The 16,430-nt window shown below is 45.8% G+C and overlaps 1 protein-coding gene across 1 annotated transcript in view; it reads right to left on the bottom strand.

Annotated features, from left to right (window-relative positions):
* LOC147102854 (E3 ubiquitin-protein ligase rnf213-alpha-like) overlaps window positions 1–16,430 on the bottom strand; it is a 175,188-nt gene that overhangs the window by 145,577 nt on the left and 13,181 nt on the right. The window contains 9 exon segments of the mRNA XM_085963739.1: window positions 111–467; window positions 4,432–4,604; window positions 5,880–6,051; window positions 7,718–7,965; window positions 8,363–8,534; window positions 11,328–11,500; window positions 11,956–12,127; window positions 13,780–14,027; window positions 14,426–14,597. Of these exon segments, the coding sequence (XP_085819865.1) occupies window positions 111–467; window positions 4,432–4,604; window positions 5,880–6,051; window positions 7,718–7,965; window positions 8,363–8,534; window positions 11,328–11,500; window positions 11,956–12,127; window positions 13,780–14,027; window positions 14,426–14,597 (1,887 nt within the window).

Below are 16,430 nucleotides of genomic sequence, written 5' to 3'. Positions count from 1 at the left end.
CTCCCTCGTTTGCTAATTTTAGTGAAAAAAACAGACCCGAGTATGAAGTAGAGAACACTGCTCTACATGAGCTTGACCAATATAGTAGCACTGCCGCCATGTTCTGTTACCTTTCTTTGGATGGCTTTGCGACTTTCTTGTGCAGAATCACTTCTGCCTGTGTTGTAACCGACTGACTGATCTTTAGTAGATGTCTGTTTAGTTGTGTCTTCACTCATGCCCTTACCGCTCTGTGAAGCACCAGTAGCTCTGCCTTTAACTTCCAATTCTGACTGAGGTTTTATTTTTCCACCTTCCCTTGGATCCTTGGAATCCACATTGCTGGTCTGAGACGTGGATCCCGCCTCCAGCACCTTGTCTGTGGCAACAGACTGTGACACACCCTTCTCCAAATCAGCAATCTGTAGCATTTTACTTTTCTTTTGAGAATTCTTCTCTTCACTTTGTCTCTTCTTTCTTTTTCTTTTCTGTTTTTTATTTTTTTTAAATTTAAGAGTAAAAAGAATTTAATCACGTGTATGACTTATTCCAAAATCAAAAGAATTTTGAAGTTAAGGATTATTTACATAATTTATTCTTCCCTTAAATATCAATACTTTCTTGTTCATTTGAATGGATGTCTTATTTTGTGCCAAAAGGATTAATAACTATTATTTTGTCAATTTTAACTGCCGCAAATTAAAATGGCAATTTTTCTGTGTCTGATTTCACCTGTATTAATGCTCCTTTCTCACTTCCCAGTCAGTTAAATTGCCCCATAAATGCTGTAAAGGATGACACTCCTGTTCATCCAGTTGTGCAGTGCACTGTGGAGTTATGGCTGAGCACCCAATTTGGAAAGCCCATGTTACTGATCGGTACTGGTAGATGACAGGATAGAGAGGAGGAATGATCATTTTGCTGCTGTAGGGCAGACAGTTGCCATGCAATGAAACTAAAGAGTGGCACCAATACATCACCTGAAAGGCGGCCGAGGAAAAAGTTTAATATGACAAAGATCAAGAAGGCCTCCTGTAAATTTGCAGTGTGGAACAGAAACAACATGCTGAACACAAATACATGGATCCGAAGATTAAAGTGCTACTTTTTGCTGCTGTGGAGACATGAAAGAATTTCAAACTGATAGACTATCTTCCCTTGGCCCATATTACACTTAAAAGCAAAACTGCCACATAATACAAGGGCAATGGCAACAGGAGGTGAAGCTCCTCAGTAGAAACGATTAACTGGATATGAAAACAGACTTGTTGAATTAATAGGCAGGGAGCTTCTCAAAGCCGTGGGATTAATGAAGTTAGACAGGTGCAGGTAGTTGCCCAGGCGAGGTGGCATGTTTCATATTAATCATCATATACTGTATGATTTCCAACACATGTTACATCAACGTATATACACAGTGATTCTGCAAAATTGATAATTTATGTGATGAGAATACTCAAATGGACGAGTGTGTTTATAATGATCTTTGTTCTCTTGCTTCACAGAGCAAGGAGGAGCAAATACAGCACTGAGTAGAGCAACTGACAGTGGTGTGCCAACCATCACTGCCCCTCCCTGAAACAAGCACCAGCACAGCTACAGACGCCTTGTGATATTTCACTATTGATACGGATGAGGAAGCACGGAGCACTGGTGAAAGAGGGGTAGATGAAAATGGGGAATGAGAAGGACTGATGAGTTGAAGGGCAGAGGTCCCAAGTATTGCATGGTTCGATCGTGATTCAGAGCTTAGTGGGTTTGCTTTATAACACAAGGAAAGTCAAGGATATGAAAAGGCCATTCAGCCCAGCAAAGCTCATCAGCCAGTGAAGAAAGATCTTGCACTTACTGTATATTGCACCTTTCACATCATTCGCCATTAGGCAATCTGCTCACAGGACACTGGCATCTACAAGATATGTTAGCTCAGCCTGGGACAACTTCCCCTCTGAGTTCAGCATCCAAACCTGCGCAGAAGTATTTAGCATCTCAGTGCCTCTCCCTAGTGGCATAGTTGGGATATTGTAGGTGTGAACCCACTATCTGCTATTTCATCAAACAATGCATTAGAATCGGGCGATCTTCAGGCGCAAACGATCCTCCGAGGTGTCCAAGATTGGGTCTTGAGCTGAAACGCCGGTTTAGCCTGCTTAGCGCAAGACGCCATCTTGGTAAAGGAGTTGAAGCCAGCACAAGGAACAGCCGCCCGGAGGCTCGTTAAACGGCTGATTGTCACTTAAAATGTCTGCTAGCGCTCATTAAAGAGGCTGCACGGCATTTTGGTGGCTACGCTTCAACTAACGCCCTCTCCATCAGCGAGCAGCTGTTTAGGAGTAAACACGACGTTGATGTCGATTTCAGCACTACTTAAAGGGATACTCACCATTTCATGTTCATTGCTGCTGGAGCTGTGAACAGTAAACATCGGGAGACTTTCTGGGACACTTTGTCAAGACTTCGCCAACACTGGAGCAACATTTATTCTGGAAATGCTCTGAGGACTTTACCTAAAAAGAGTAAGTGCTGCGCTACTCCACCTGATTGGACACCATACAGGAGTCACCAAGAGAAAGGGAGTGCTTGGTCATGGGCATTTTGCTAGGGGTCTCCCCTTGGGCTGGATGAGGAATGGGAGGAGGACATGAAGCCAGGCACAGCAGCACCCGCTGCTACAGGAGAGGGGGACAGGAAGGTGAGGTGGCGTCCTTCCCCACAGCGGCTCCAGGACATCCCTCCTCCTCTGGACCTCCGCCACCAGGACCTCCAATGACACATCTGAAAATCTGTGCGCCCTCTCCCTCAGTCCCTGAGCCATCCTGCAACGTGCTGCTGTGTGTCAGCCAGGGCTGTCCACACCTTCAGTGGCATGAAATGAGCTTCTGACCACATATCCGCAGCATAACATAGACCACCTACTTCCACCTCCGTAACATCGCCCGTTTCCGCCCCTGCTTCAGCTCATCCGCTGCTGAAACCCTCATCCATGCCTTTGTTACCTCTAGACTTGACTATTCCAACACACTCCTGGCTGGCCTCCCACATTCCACCCTACGTAAACTTGAGGTCATCCAAAACTCGCTGCCCATGTCCTAACTCGCACCAAGTCCTGTGCGCCCATCACCCCGTGCTCGCTGACCTACATTGGCTCCTGGTTAAGCAGCGCCTCGATTTCAAAATGCTCATCCTTGTTTTCAAATCCCTCCATGGCTTCGCCCCTTCCTATCTCTGTAATCTCCTGCAGCCCCACTACCCCCGAGATATCTGCGCTCCTCTAATTCTGCCCTCTTGAGCATCCCTGATTATAATCGCTCAACCATTGGTGGCCGTGCCTTCTGTTGCCTGGGCCCTAAGCTCTGGAATTCCCTGCCTAAACCTCTCCGCCTCTCTACCTCACTTTCCTCCTTTAAGATGCTCCTTAAAACCTACCTCTTTGACCAATTTGGTCACCTGCCCTAATTTATCCTTCTGTGGATCGGTGTCAAATTTGTTGTCTTAAAATACTCCTGTGCAGCACCTTGGGACGTTTTACTACGTTAAAGGCGCTGTATAAATACAAGTTGTTGTTGTTGTTGGAAGTGGGTCAGAGGAGCCCACAGTTTCTGCTCCACGAAAACTGCGTCTAATCTGGATTCTGGTTTAGCTCCTCCAGGCAAGTTCAAATTATGGTAATCAGCATTTCGGACCAAAATTGTGTGCTAAATCCAGATTTCAAACAGGCTAGTCTTATTAGCACTGCACCCATTTCGCCCCTGTTTTCACCCTTTGGACAAAATAACCCCCTTTAGCTAGTCAGCATATGTTTACTCAACTTCTTTACATCCTTCCTTTGTAAAATAATTGAAATTAAGCCCCTTTACCCAACCATCATATAATGTAAAGCTCTTACTGTAGCCCTATAATTTCCAGCATATCAATTTGCTTTAAACTTCAGAAGCAAATAACTGTATTTTGCACATTTTCCTGTCACAACCGTTTCTACCTCAGGGGTGGTATGCATCGGTTCAGCTCACCTGAGATTTCACCTCCCTGTGTCACAACAATTGTCCAGCTCTCGAATGGACTGGTGGATTAAGGCACAGCCTGGTGTAATACTAAGCCGTACAGATCTACAACTCCAGGTTTGACTATGCAAAGCTCTCTGATCTCAGCAGTTGGGACACTACTATGGCCTCAGTGCCCTGGAGTAGTGAGGAGAAAAACATAAGCAGCCAGCGATCCCCTTCATGGTTGCTATCCCAATGACTCGTATTGGAAAGAGCGTGTGCAGACACTGAGTGAGAACAGCCTGGGCAACACCCTGCCAACACTCACTATCTAGGCTCGCATATGATGACAACAGGCACCCACGAAACGGTACCCCAGCAAGAGTCAACAACTTCAGGAAATGAGGAGAGGAAATTGGCAAAAAGTCAATGCACAGGATGCACATTTTAAAGATCAATACAACTGTACCTTTGATTTACTTTCGGTATCTTCACCGTCTCCCGGAGAACTATCTGAGGAGGGAATCTGCTCTTCGGCAGCATCTTGTGGTCCAACTTGTTTCACGTCTTTATCAGGTGCTGACTGTTTTTCTTCTGGGGTCAGCTTGGGTTCAGCAGCAGCTTCTGCTGTTTCACTGGTATCTGGCGGGTACAAACACCGTACTGTAAGGTTAGGACAGTATATTAGAAAAGTTACTTAAAAGTTGGACAACTTGAGATGGAAGACTAAGGGGGTGATTTTGCCAATGGGGGCAGGTTGGAGGCAGGACTGCTGCTTGTCGGGTTTTAGTCCCGCCTCCATTGACTTGAGGCCAACCCATTCGCAGGCCAATTAAGGGAAAGCCGGTGACAGAGAATGTCAGCGTATGACGTGTCATCTGTCAAAAAATTGTCATCGTTTGACAGCTTTGAGAAGCTGTCAAACACTGACATTCTCTGTTGTTTGGTGAGTCCTTGTACTCAAGACTCACCAAACCTATTTTCTGAGCAGAAAGCAGATGGCTGTTGCATCGGAGAATGCAGCAACCATTCTGTCATCTCTGCCGGGAGATGCCGGAGCCTCCGGATTCCCAATGATTGAAGCCTGCAGGAAGAAACAAAGGTAAGGAAACTTTTTCTAACACTTTTCACTCAACTCACACACTTACCTCTCCACACTTGCACCCATCACTCAACTCCACAGTGCACTTTTCGACCCCTCTCACCCCCACAGACCCACTGCCCACCTCGCTGACCCTGGCAGGGTTTCCCTACGTCGGAAAGCCCGCACCTCTGCTGGAAAAATGGGGATAATCCTCTTAACTGCCTGTTAACTACCTGTTAACAGGCAGTTCAGTGGCTGTAATCCCCTTCCCGCCTCGAGGACGGGACCCGGTGCGGGTCGGGTATCCGCCTCCTGGGAAGATGGCACGGAGCAGGGGTGGGAGCGGGATGGGTACCCGCCCCCAGATTCTGCCATTTTCCCGGCAGTCCCGCCTCCAAACCCGCCTCCCCAGGGCTGGCAAAATCGCCCCCCTAAGTATTGACTGCCACAAAGATTGTGCAAATCATAGTAAGATTTCTAGTTATATTTTGGTTTGTTTTATGCAAATATAATGGGTAGAAATACTCCCAATGGTCAATTTGCTATCAATCTCATATCAGCTGGGCTCAGTTGCCTCCAAGTCTGAAAGTTGTGGGTTCAAACCCCATTTGTGGATGCACAATTTATCCCACTCCTGAATAAGCTTTTTATACCAACAGATTACTTTGTTTAAGTGGTCTTACACGTTAAACAAATGCTGTCTTCATGAAACACGGAAAATCATTTTGCTCTGACCTCACACCGTGGATCCATTAACGCAGTGGTAAAATAGAACTTTTTCCTTTTGTTTGGAATCGATATGTGAGTCAAGTTTTAAGGTATCTGTGCCTCACCTTCAACAGAGTGGTCAAGCTGACTGGTATCATGGTCACGATCACCAACTGGCTGCTCTCCATGTGTTGGCTCCGTTGAATCATCAGCTGGTGATTCCATCTTTTGGTTTGTTGCAGCAGTTCGACTATTCGAGGCTTTTTTCTTCTTCTTGTTTTGTTTTCTGCGCTCATTCTGTTAGATAACCCAATGAGAGTTAGTGAACAATCTACTTCAGATAAGCGAACAGATAAACCAGGCAAAGAGCTTCATTATGTCTAGGGTGGGGCATTTATAGGTTTTAATTTGACGAGGTAAGAAAAATTGGATTACTGTATTTTTTTTTTTAGAAGTACAAAATATCATAAAACCAGAATATAAATAAATAAAAAGACAAAATACAAAACAGTTCAATGAGCACAAACTCACTTTAATGTATAGAACCAATATGGGCAAAAATACAACAGCAATACTACACACAACTGTCTTACAAAATGTCCTCATTTCAGTTTTGTTGATGCCTTTAAGGATGCATTCGCACTCTAGCTGTAGCATCAGTGTGAAACAGTTTTGCTTCACACCAATGCTGCAGTTATGGTGTAAATTCAGGCTGAATCCATTGGCACTGCCCTGACGCTGGAACAAAGCAGAGTGAGGTCTCGGGGAAAGGCAAGTCTGGCACCACTTCACTTTGGCCAGTTTGGGCCTTGCAATCTGATTTACACACCACAGGCTTAGCAGCAGTGCAAAGCTAAAGGGGAAAAAATTTGTTTCCTTTGCGCCTCCTAAGATGGCGCTAATGGGGCGCAAAGCAACCAGCGCCCGGGTGCAGCGCCACTAATGCCTCCCGCAAAATTCAGCGGGATGTTAGCGGTGGCGGTAACTGTTGCACCCCGCAGTGCTGCATCGCGCAGCGCCACGCTCGCTCCCCAGCTGCGAACTTCGGTAGCGCCCACTGACTTACCGCCGGACGCTATGTCTGACCGGGTGAGGTGGGGCATAAGAGTGGCCGGGGCAGTGATAATTAAAGGGGAGGGTGCCGGGCGGCCATTTTTGTTGCTGATCGCCTGCCAGCACCTGCCCCCTCTGCCGTCCCTGGCCTCCCGAGTGAAGGGCTCTTTTGCCAGCACCCCGATCCCTGGTGGCTCAGCTGGGCCTCGGGTCACGCTGTGCAAGGCCCCTCCCCTTTAATAAGAGGAGAAAGGCCTGCAGTACCACGGTGAGACGTGCCGCCGCACTGTAGCGCTGTGATATTCCCTGGTAGTGCCCCAAGAGGGGGAGCGTTTCCAGTCGTGCCCCGCCTCCCTCTTGGGAAGCTACCAGTGAACTTTGGGCATGGGGTGCTAACTTTTTCGGGGCGTAAAAGGGGGCGCCACTGAAGTTTTGCCCCAAGATCTCGCCACTCCAACTCTACAGCTGTAGTGTGAGGCACTGTAAGAGTTGAATTCTATTTGCAGCAGAGCTGTGAAATGTGTTGTTTTTATCTATAGCAAGGGAAGGAAACAGAAACAATTCCATTCAATTCAATCTTCAATCATTTTAGCAATTAATTTTTCATTTAGATTTACTTACAGATGAAAAATTGAGTGGTCGAAAGTATAAATGAGCTGGTTATTCTAATTGTAGAAATATTGGACCTGAAATTATTCTGTGGGATACTAACATATAAATGCTTATCATGGTCTCATGATTTTTTTATTTCTCAGCTATTAATGGTTTAAAATTAAAAAAACACCTTGGCTAAAATAGCAGAGAGGAATTTCAGATCAATGCAGTGAGCATTTTTGCAGCCATATCCCACAGTTATTTCAGGCCCTTGGTTCCAGAGTCACATTTCTGGGCACACTTGTTCCATACATACCCTCTTCTTTCGTTTACTCCCCACGCACTCAGTGTTGCTGGCTGTGTCTGTTTGGAGGGACGAGTGTTTTTCATCAGTAGTTTTGGAAACGTAGCTATCATCAATAAGTTCAGCTTTTGCTTCCTCAGTCAATCCCTCAACTCCCCCCATGTCGCTCTGGTTTGCAGGCTCAGCAGCTGATGCTCCACAATCATTCTGGGCGGCCGGTAAATTCTGTTCCGCCGGCAGGGCCTGAACATTCATCACAACTGATAACAATCGAAAATCGAAAGTGAGAAAAGTCTATTCACTCCTTTCAGAGTTAATATACGATCAAAACCTACGTGCTTGTACATGCTGTCCATGGGATAGCAGGCCCCAATTCATCAATTAACCCCGATGTTTGGTATTGAGTACAATACAGTATATGTGGGATGCTCACCATGTCTACTAGCTCTTTCAAAAGGTGGATTCATGAATCCAGGCCCTTTATGTAAATTAGAAACAGTAGTGGCCCCTTATCTTTCCAGTATTTTATATTAAGTAAATGTTGGGACAACAATGTTAGACCATCAAAACGTAATGTAGATGGAATGCCTATCTGTGCTCTTTCGCTGTAAGTTTCACAAGTACTTGCTTTTTTTGAGCACAAATTTAAAACTTTACCTTCTCTGTCAGTTGCAGGGGTGCCAATATCATTTGGCTGATTTTCAGCCTCAGCTTGTGTGGAGTCTGCAGATGGTTCTTTCTCAGGCAAACGAGGCAAATTTCCGGATTCCCCCAATACAGCCGAAGGTTTATCATTTCCCTTCTTCTTTCTATTCCGTTTCCGTTTTTTCTGCATCACGAAAAATATTTTATCAACCGCTGAGCCTCACCACAAAATTCATACTTTTAATTTCTGTTATGTAACAAATTTGGTTTGGGCTTAGTACGTGTGGGTAGAGTCTGACCTTTCTAACTGTGCTAATTCAGGGAGACACTGGAAATGAAACAGTTTGTGACTTGTTCGAGTAGGAGATTAAATAAATCTGTATACTGGTGAGTGCTGAGGAGCAGCTATATTCATGCACATGCTTACCATTAGCAAGTGTACACGTACAAAACACATCATAATACAACAGCATATTCTCCGTCACACAGACAAAATCCTTAGGACTCTTGTACAGTTGCTTCAGTCATGTTCAGTAAAATGGGTAACAACTGCTGCCATTTCAACACGGTATCAGATGGTATGATACTGTGAACACCAGTCAGAACACAAGTGTGTGATACACCGAGGGTGTTTGTACTGGGTTGTCTAATGAATTGAAGCCACCTTTTGATTAACCCATCTTTTCTCCTATTCTTTTCATCCCCGATGGAAGCCTGTGTTATGGTTTGGGTTTGTGGGAGTGTTGGTACTGAGGGAGTGCTGCACTGTTGGAGGTGCCGTCTTTTTGATGAGGTGTTAAACCGAAGCCCCGTCTGCTCTCTCGGGTGGCACTATTTCAAAGAAGAGCAGGGGTGTTCTCCCCGGTGTCCTGGCCAATATTTATTCCTCAACCAACATCACTAAAACAGATTATCTGGTCATTATCAAATTGCTGTTTTTGGGACCTTGCTGTGCGCAAATTGGCTGCCGCGTTTCCTACATTACAACAGTGACTACACTTCAAAAGTACTTCATTGGCTGTAAAGCACTTTAAGACGTCCTGAGGCAGTGAAAGGCGCTCCAGAAATGCGAGTTCTTTCTTTCTTTTTCCAACACTTATCATGTTTGCAGCCAAATGGCGGTTTTCATAAGCTGACCAAGTCTACTATGAACCGACAGCTTTGTGCTTGTACCTGCTGTGCATGGGATAACAGGCCCCAATTTAACAACTAGCCCCTATGTACGGCATTAAGTTCACTCCAGATTATGTGGGATGCCCACTAAGTCTCCTTACTCTTTCGATAGGTGGAAATACAGCATTGCTGCCAGACCAATGCATACAGGCTAAAGTCAAATTTATTTACAGAATAATATAAAGAAGCAAAAAGGCATTGAAAGATACAAACTAGTACAGCAGTCAAAAAAACAATGAAGTCAGAATTAGTCCGTAAGGAAGAAAAGTATACTTTTGAGAATGCATTTCTTGCAGGATCTGATAGCAATAAGACTTTTTGAAGAAACAGTCACGTTTGCCTTTTGGTGGACCTTCCAAATGTCATGTTATAAGTGGGTGATGCATCCGTAGAGTTTGAATTTCATGCCAGAGTTAAAGAGTATGGGGGAATGCCAGAGGACTCTGAAATCAGAGCTGTCAATGATTAGTCAACACATCGGCAGACTTTCTGGGACATTTTTTCAAGACTTCGCCAACACTGGAGCAACCTTTATTCTGGAAATTCTCTGAGGACTTTACCTAAAAAGAGTAAGTGCTGTGCTACTCCACCTGATTGGACACCATACCGGAGTTACCAAGAGAAAGGGAGTGCTTGGCCATGGGCATCTTGCTAGGGGTCTCCCCTTGGGCTGGACGAGGAATGGGAGGAGGACATGAAGCCAGGCAGAGCAGCACCCGCTGCTACAGGAGAGCGGGGACAGGAAGGTGAGGTGGCGTCCTTCCCCACAGCGGCTACAGGACATCCCTCCTCCTCTGGACCTCCTCCACCAGGACCTCCAGTGCCACATCCAAAAACCTGTGCGCCCTCTCCCTCGGTCCCTGAGCCATCCTGCAACGTGCTGCTGTGTGCCAGCCAGAGCCGTCCACACCGTCAGTGGAAGTGGGTCAGAGGAGCCCACAATTTCTGCTCCACGAAAACTGAGGTTAAACTGGATTCTGGTTTAGCTCCTCCAGGCAAGTTCAAATTATGGTAATCAGCAATTAGGACCAAAATTGTGTGCTAAATCCAGACTTTCAAACAGGCTAGTCTTATTAGCACTGCACCCATTTCACCCCAGTTTTCACTCTTTGGCCAAAATAACCCCCTTTAGCTAATCAGCATATGCATGCTCAACTTGTTTACATTCTTCCTTTGTAAAATAATTGAAATTAAGCCTTTTAACTCAACCATCATATAATGCAAAGCTCTTACTGTAGCCCTATAACTTCCAGCATATCAATTTGCTTTAAACTTCGGAAGCAAATAACTGTATTTTGCACATTTTCCTGTCACAACCGTTTCTACCTCAGGGGTGGTATGCATCGGTTCAGCTCACCTGAGATTTCACCTCCCTGTGTCACAACAATTGTCTAGCTCTCTAATGGACTGGTGGATTAAGGCACAGCCTGGTGTAATACTAAGCCGTACAGATCTACAACTCCAGGTTTGACTTTGCAAAGTTCTCTGATCTCAGCAGTTGGGACACTACTATGGCCTCAGTGCCCTGGAGTAGTGAGGAGAAAAACATAAGCAGCCAGGGATCCCCTTCATGGTTGCTATCCCAATGACTCGTATTGGAAAGAGCGTGTGCAGACACTGAGTGAGAACAGCTCTTCATGGGCAACACCCTGCCAACACTCACTATCTAGGCTCGCATATGATGACAACAGGCACCCACGAAACGGTACCCCAGCAAGAGTCAACAACTTCAGGAAATGAGGAGAGAAAATTGGCAAAAAGTCAATGCACAGGATGCACATTTTAAAGATCAATACAACTGTACCTTTGATTTACTTTCGGTACCTTCACTGTCTCCCGGAGAACTATCTGAGGAGGGAATCTGCTCTTTGGCAGCATCTTGTGGTTCAACTTGTTTCACGTCTTTATCAGATGCTGACTGTTTTTCTTCTGGGGTCAGCTTGGGTTCAGCAGCAGCTTCTGCTGCTTCACTGGTATCTGGCGGGTATAAACACCGTACTATATGATTAGGACAGTATATTAGAAAAGTCACTTAAAAGTTGGACCACTTGAGATGCAAATACTAAGTATTAACTGCCACTAAGATTGTGCAAATCATAGTAAGATTTCTAGTTATACCTTGGTTTGTTTTATGCAAATATAATGGGTAGAAATACTCCCAATGGTCAATTTGCTATCAATCTCATATCAGCTGGGCTCAGTTGCCTCCAAGTCTGAAAGTTGTGGGTTCAAACCCCATTTGCTTTTTATACCAACAGATAACGTTGTTTAAGTGGTCTTACACGTTAAACAAATGGTGTCTTCATGAAACATAGAAAATCATTTTGCTCTGACCTCACACTGTGGATCCTTTAATGCAGTGGTAAAATAGAACGTTTCCCTTTTGTTTGGAATCGATATGTGAATCAAGTTTTAAGGTATCTGTGCCTCACCTTCAACAGAGTGGCCAGGCTGACTGGTATCATGGTCACGATCACCAACTGGCTGCTCTCCATGTGTTGGCTCCATTGAATCATCAGCTGGTGATTCCATCTTTTGGTTTGTTGCAGCAGTTCGACTATTCGAGGCTTTTTTCTTCTTCTTGTTTTGTTTTCTGCGCTCATTCTGTTAGATAACCCATTGAGAGTTAGTGAACAATCTACTTCAGATAAGCGAACAGATAAACCAGGCATAGAGCTTCATTTGGTCTGGAGTGTGGCATTTATAGGTTTTTTTAAGAGGTAGGAAAGATTGGATTGCTGTATTTCTTTTTAAAAGTACAAAATATCATAAAACCAGAATATACATAAATAAAAAGACAAAATACAAAACAGTTCAATGGGCACAAACCCTCTTTAATGTATAGAACCAATATGGGCAAAAATACAACACAACTGTCTTACAAAATGTCCTCAGTTCAGTTTTGTTGATGCCTTTGAGGATGCATTCGCACTCTAGCTTTAGCATCAGTGTGAAACAGTTTTGCTTCACACCAATGCTGCAGTTATGGTGTAAATTCAGGCTGAATCCATTGGCACTGCCCTGACACTGAGGCCTCCGGGGAAAGGTAAGTCTTGCACCACTTCACTTTGGCCAGTTTGGGCCTTGCAATCTGATTTACACGCCACAGGTTTAGCAGCAGTGCAAAGCTAAAGGGGGCAAAATCTGGTTGCTTTGTGCCTCCCGTTAGGGCACTAACGGCGAAAAGCAACCAGCGACCGGGCGCGGTGCCACTAACACCTCCCGCAAAATTTAGCAGGTGGTTAGCGGCGGTAGTAACTGGTTGCGCCCCACGGCACTGTGCCTCCGGCGATGACATCATCGTCGTGTGCAGCGCCCTGCTCGCGCCCCGGCCGCGATCTTCGGAAGTGCCCCCTGATTACCGCCGGACGCTATGTCCGACAGGGTCAGGGGGGCGTTCGTGCAGCCGGCGCGGCGATAATTAAAGGGGAGGTGCAGGGCAGCCATTTTTGTTACTGAAGGCCTGCCAGCACCTGCCCCCTCTACCGTCCTCGGTCTGTTCTGCAGCCCCCCTTCGGGGAGCCGGCAGCCCGATCCCTGGTGGCCCAGCTGGGCCCCGGGTCACACTGCGCAAGGCCCCTCCCCTTTGATAAGGAGAGCAAGGCCTGCAGTACCGAGGCACGGCGGGTAGTGCCGCGATATTCCCTGGTAGTGCCTCAAGAGGGAGGGGGAGCGTTTCCAGTTGTGCCCCGCCTCCTCCTTGGGGCGCTACCAGTGAATTTCGGGTGCGGGGTTGCTAACATTTTTGGGGCGCTCAAAGTATCGCCCTGGTGAGGTTGGCACCCCCCTGAATTTTTGCCCCAAGATCTCTCCACACCGACTCTACAGCTGTAGTGTGTGGCACTGTAAGAGTTAAATTCTATTTGCACCAGAGCTGTGAAATGTGTTGTTTTTATCTATAGCAAGGGAAGGAAACAGAAACAATTCCATTCAATTCAATCTTCAATCATTTTAGCAATTAATTTTTCGTTTAGATTTACTTACAGATGAAAAATTGAATGGTCGAAAGTATAAATGAGCTGGTTATTCTAGTTGTAGAAATATTGGACCTGAAATTATTCTGTGGGATACTAACATATAAATGCTTATCATGTTCATATGCTTTTTTTCTCAGCTATTAATGGTTTAAAATTAAAAAAACACCTTGGCTAAAATTTCAGATCAATGCAGTGAGCATTTTTGCAGCCATATCCCACAGTTATTTCAGGCCCTTGGTTCCAGAGTCACATTTCTGGGCACACTTGTTCTATACATACCCTCTTCTTTCGGTTACTCCCCACGCACTCAGTGTTGCTGGCTGTGTCTGTTTGGAGGGACGAGTGTTTTTCATCAGTAGTTTTGGAAACGTAGCTATCATCGATAAGTTCAGCTTTTGCTTCCTCAGTCAATCCCTCAACTCCCCCCATGTCGCTCTGGTTTGCAGGCTCAGCAGCTGATGCTCCACAATCATTCTGGGCGGCCGGTAAATTCTGTTCCACCGGCAGGGCCTGAACATTCATCACAACTGATAACAATCGAAAATCGAAAGTGAGAAAAGTCTATTCACTCCTTTCAGAGTTAATATACGATCAAAACCTGCGTGCTTGTACATGCTGTCCATGGGATGGCGGGCCCCAATTCATCAATTAACCCCGATGTTTGGTATTGAGTACAATACAGTATATGTGGGATGCTCACCATGTCTACTAGCTCTTTCAAAAGGTGGATTCATGAATCCAGGCCCTTTATGTAAATTAGAAACAGTAGTGGCCCCTTATCTTTCCAGTATTTTATATTAAGTAAATGTTGGGACAACAATGTTAGACCATCAAAACGTAATGTAGATAGAATGCCTATCTGTGCTCTTTCGCTGTAAGTTTCACAAGTACTTGCTTTTTTTTTAGCACAAATTTAAAACTTTACCTTCTCTGTCAGTTGCAGGGGTGCCAATATCATTTGGCTGATTTTCAGCCTCAGCTTGTGTGGAGTCTGCAGATGGTTCTTTCTCAGGCAAACGAGGCAAATTTCCGGATTCCTCCAATACAGCCGAAGGTTTATCATTTCCCTTCTTCTTTCTATTCCGTTTCCGTTTTTTCTGCGTCACGAAAAATATTTTATCAACCGCTGAACCTCACCACAAAATTCATACTTTTAATTTCTGTTATGTAACAAATTTGGTTTGGGCTTAGTACGTGTGGGTAGAGTCTGACCTTTCTAACTGTGCTAATTCAGGGAGACACTGGAAATGAAACAGTTTGTGACTTGTTCGAGTAGGAGATTAAATAAATCTGTATACTGGTGAGTGCTGAGGAGCAGCTATATTCATGCACATGCTTACCATTAGCAAGTATACACGTACAAAACACATCATAATACAACAGCATATTCTCCGTCACACAGACAAAATCCTTAGGACTCTTGTACAGTTGCTTCAGTCATGCTCAATAAAATGGGTAACAGCAGCAGCTGAGGCGCAAGTAGGCCCCACAGCAGCAGCAGCGCGGACCTGGGAGGAGTGGCGAGGCGGCGGCGATACCAACTCAGCACCGGCAGAATTTTCAAAGAGTGACGTCGGCACAAGGGGAGGGAGCTGATTGGTGAGTATCTGGTAAGTGTTTTTACTTGGCTTTCTTAAAGTTTTTAAGTTTATTCCAGCTAGGTTAGTAAATAGTCTGTTAATTAGAGGTATGGCAGGGCAGCTCACACCCATGGAATGCACACCGTGTCATGTGGGATGTCCTGGACGACCACATGTGCGGGAAGTGTCGCCAGCTACAGCAGCTCGAGCACCGGGTTACGGAGCTTGAGTGGCAGCTGCAGTTACTGCTGTGCATCCACGAGGCTGAGAGCTACGTGGATAGCACGTTTCGGGAGGTGGTCACCCCACAGATTATGAGTGTGCAGGCAGAGAGGGAATGGGTGACCGTCAGGCAGAAGAGGAGGTCCAGGCAGGTAGTGCAGGAGTTCCCTGAGCCCATCTTGCTCACCAACCAGTATTCGGTACTGAGTACTGGTGAGGGCGATGGTTCCTCTGGGGAGTGCAGCCAGAGCCAAGTCCACAGCACCATGGAAGGCTCAGCTGCACAGGCGGGGGCAAGAGGAGAGGGGGAGCAATAGTGATAGGGGATTCAATAGTTAGGGGAGCAGACAGGCTTTTCTGCAGCTGCAGACGTGACTCCAGGATGGTATGTTGCCTCCCTGGTTCCAGGGTCAAGAATGTCACTGAACGACTGCAGGGCATTCTGAGGGGGGAGGGTAAACAGCCAGAGGTCGTGGTCTCTATCGATACCAACGGCATAGGTAGGAAGAGGGATGAGGTCCTGCAGGTAGAGTTTAGGGAGCTAGGAAAGATGTTAAAAAGCAGGACCTCCAAGGTAGTAATTTCCGGATTACTACCAGTGCCATGTGCTAGTGAGTACAGAAATAGCAAGATAGAGCAGATGAATGTGTGGCTGGAGAGATAGTGCAGGAGGGAGGGCTTTAGATTCCTGAGGAATTGGAACCGTTTCTGGGGGAGGTGGGACCTCTACAAGCCAGACGGGTTGCACCTCAACGGGAACGGGACCAATATCCTCACGGGAGGGTTTGCTAGTGCTGTTGGGGAGGGTTTAAACTAGCTTGGCAGGGGGATGGGAACCTAAGTATAGAGTCAATAGGGAGGGAAGAAAAACTGGAATTGGAAAACAAAAACGTAGAAAGTAAATTGGAAGGACAGAGGAATCAAGGGCTAGATAGTAGTCAACAAGGAGGTTTGCCTGTACTAAATGGTACTTCAATGCAAGGAGTAGAGCGAACAAGGCAGATGAGCTGAGGGCACAGGTAGATACTTGGGACTATGATATTATAGCTGTTACAGAGACGTGGCTGAAAGAGGGGCAGGTATGGCAGCTCAACATTCCTGGTTACAGGATTTTCAGACAGGATAGAG

Source organism: Somniosus microcephalus, chromosome 21, assembly GCF_052327205.1.
Source record: "Somniosus microcephalus isolate GS21.2 chromosome 21, FLI_Smic_1.0, whole genome shotgun sequence".
NCBI classification, from domain to species: Eukaryota; Metazoa; Chordata; class Chondrichthyes; order Squaliformes; family Somniosidae; genus Somniosus; species Somniosus microcephalus.
Note: the sequence above shows the minus strand (reverse complement) of the source record. Positions and strands in the feature narration are given on the sequence as shown.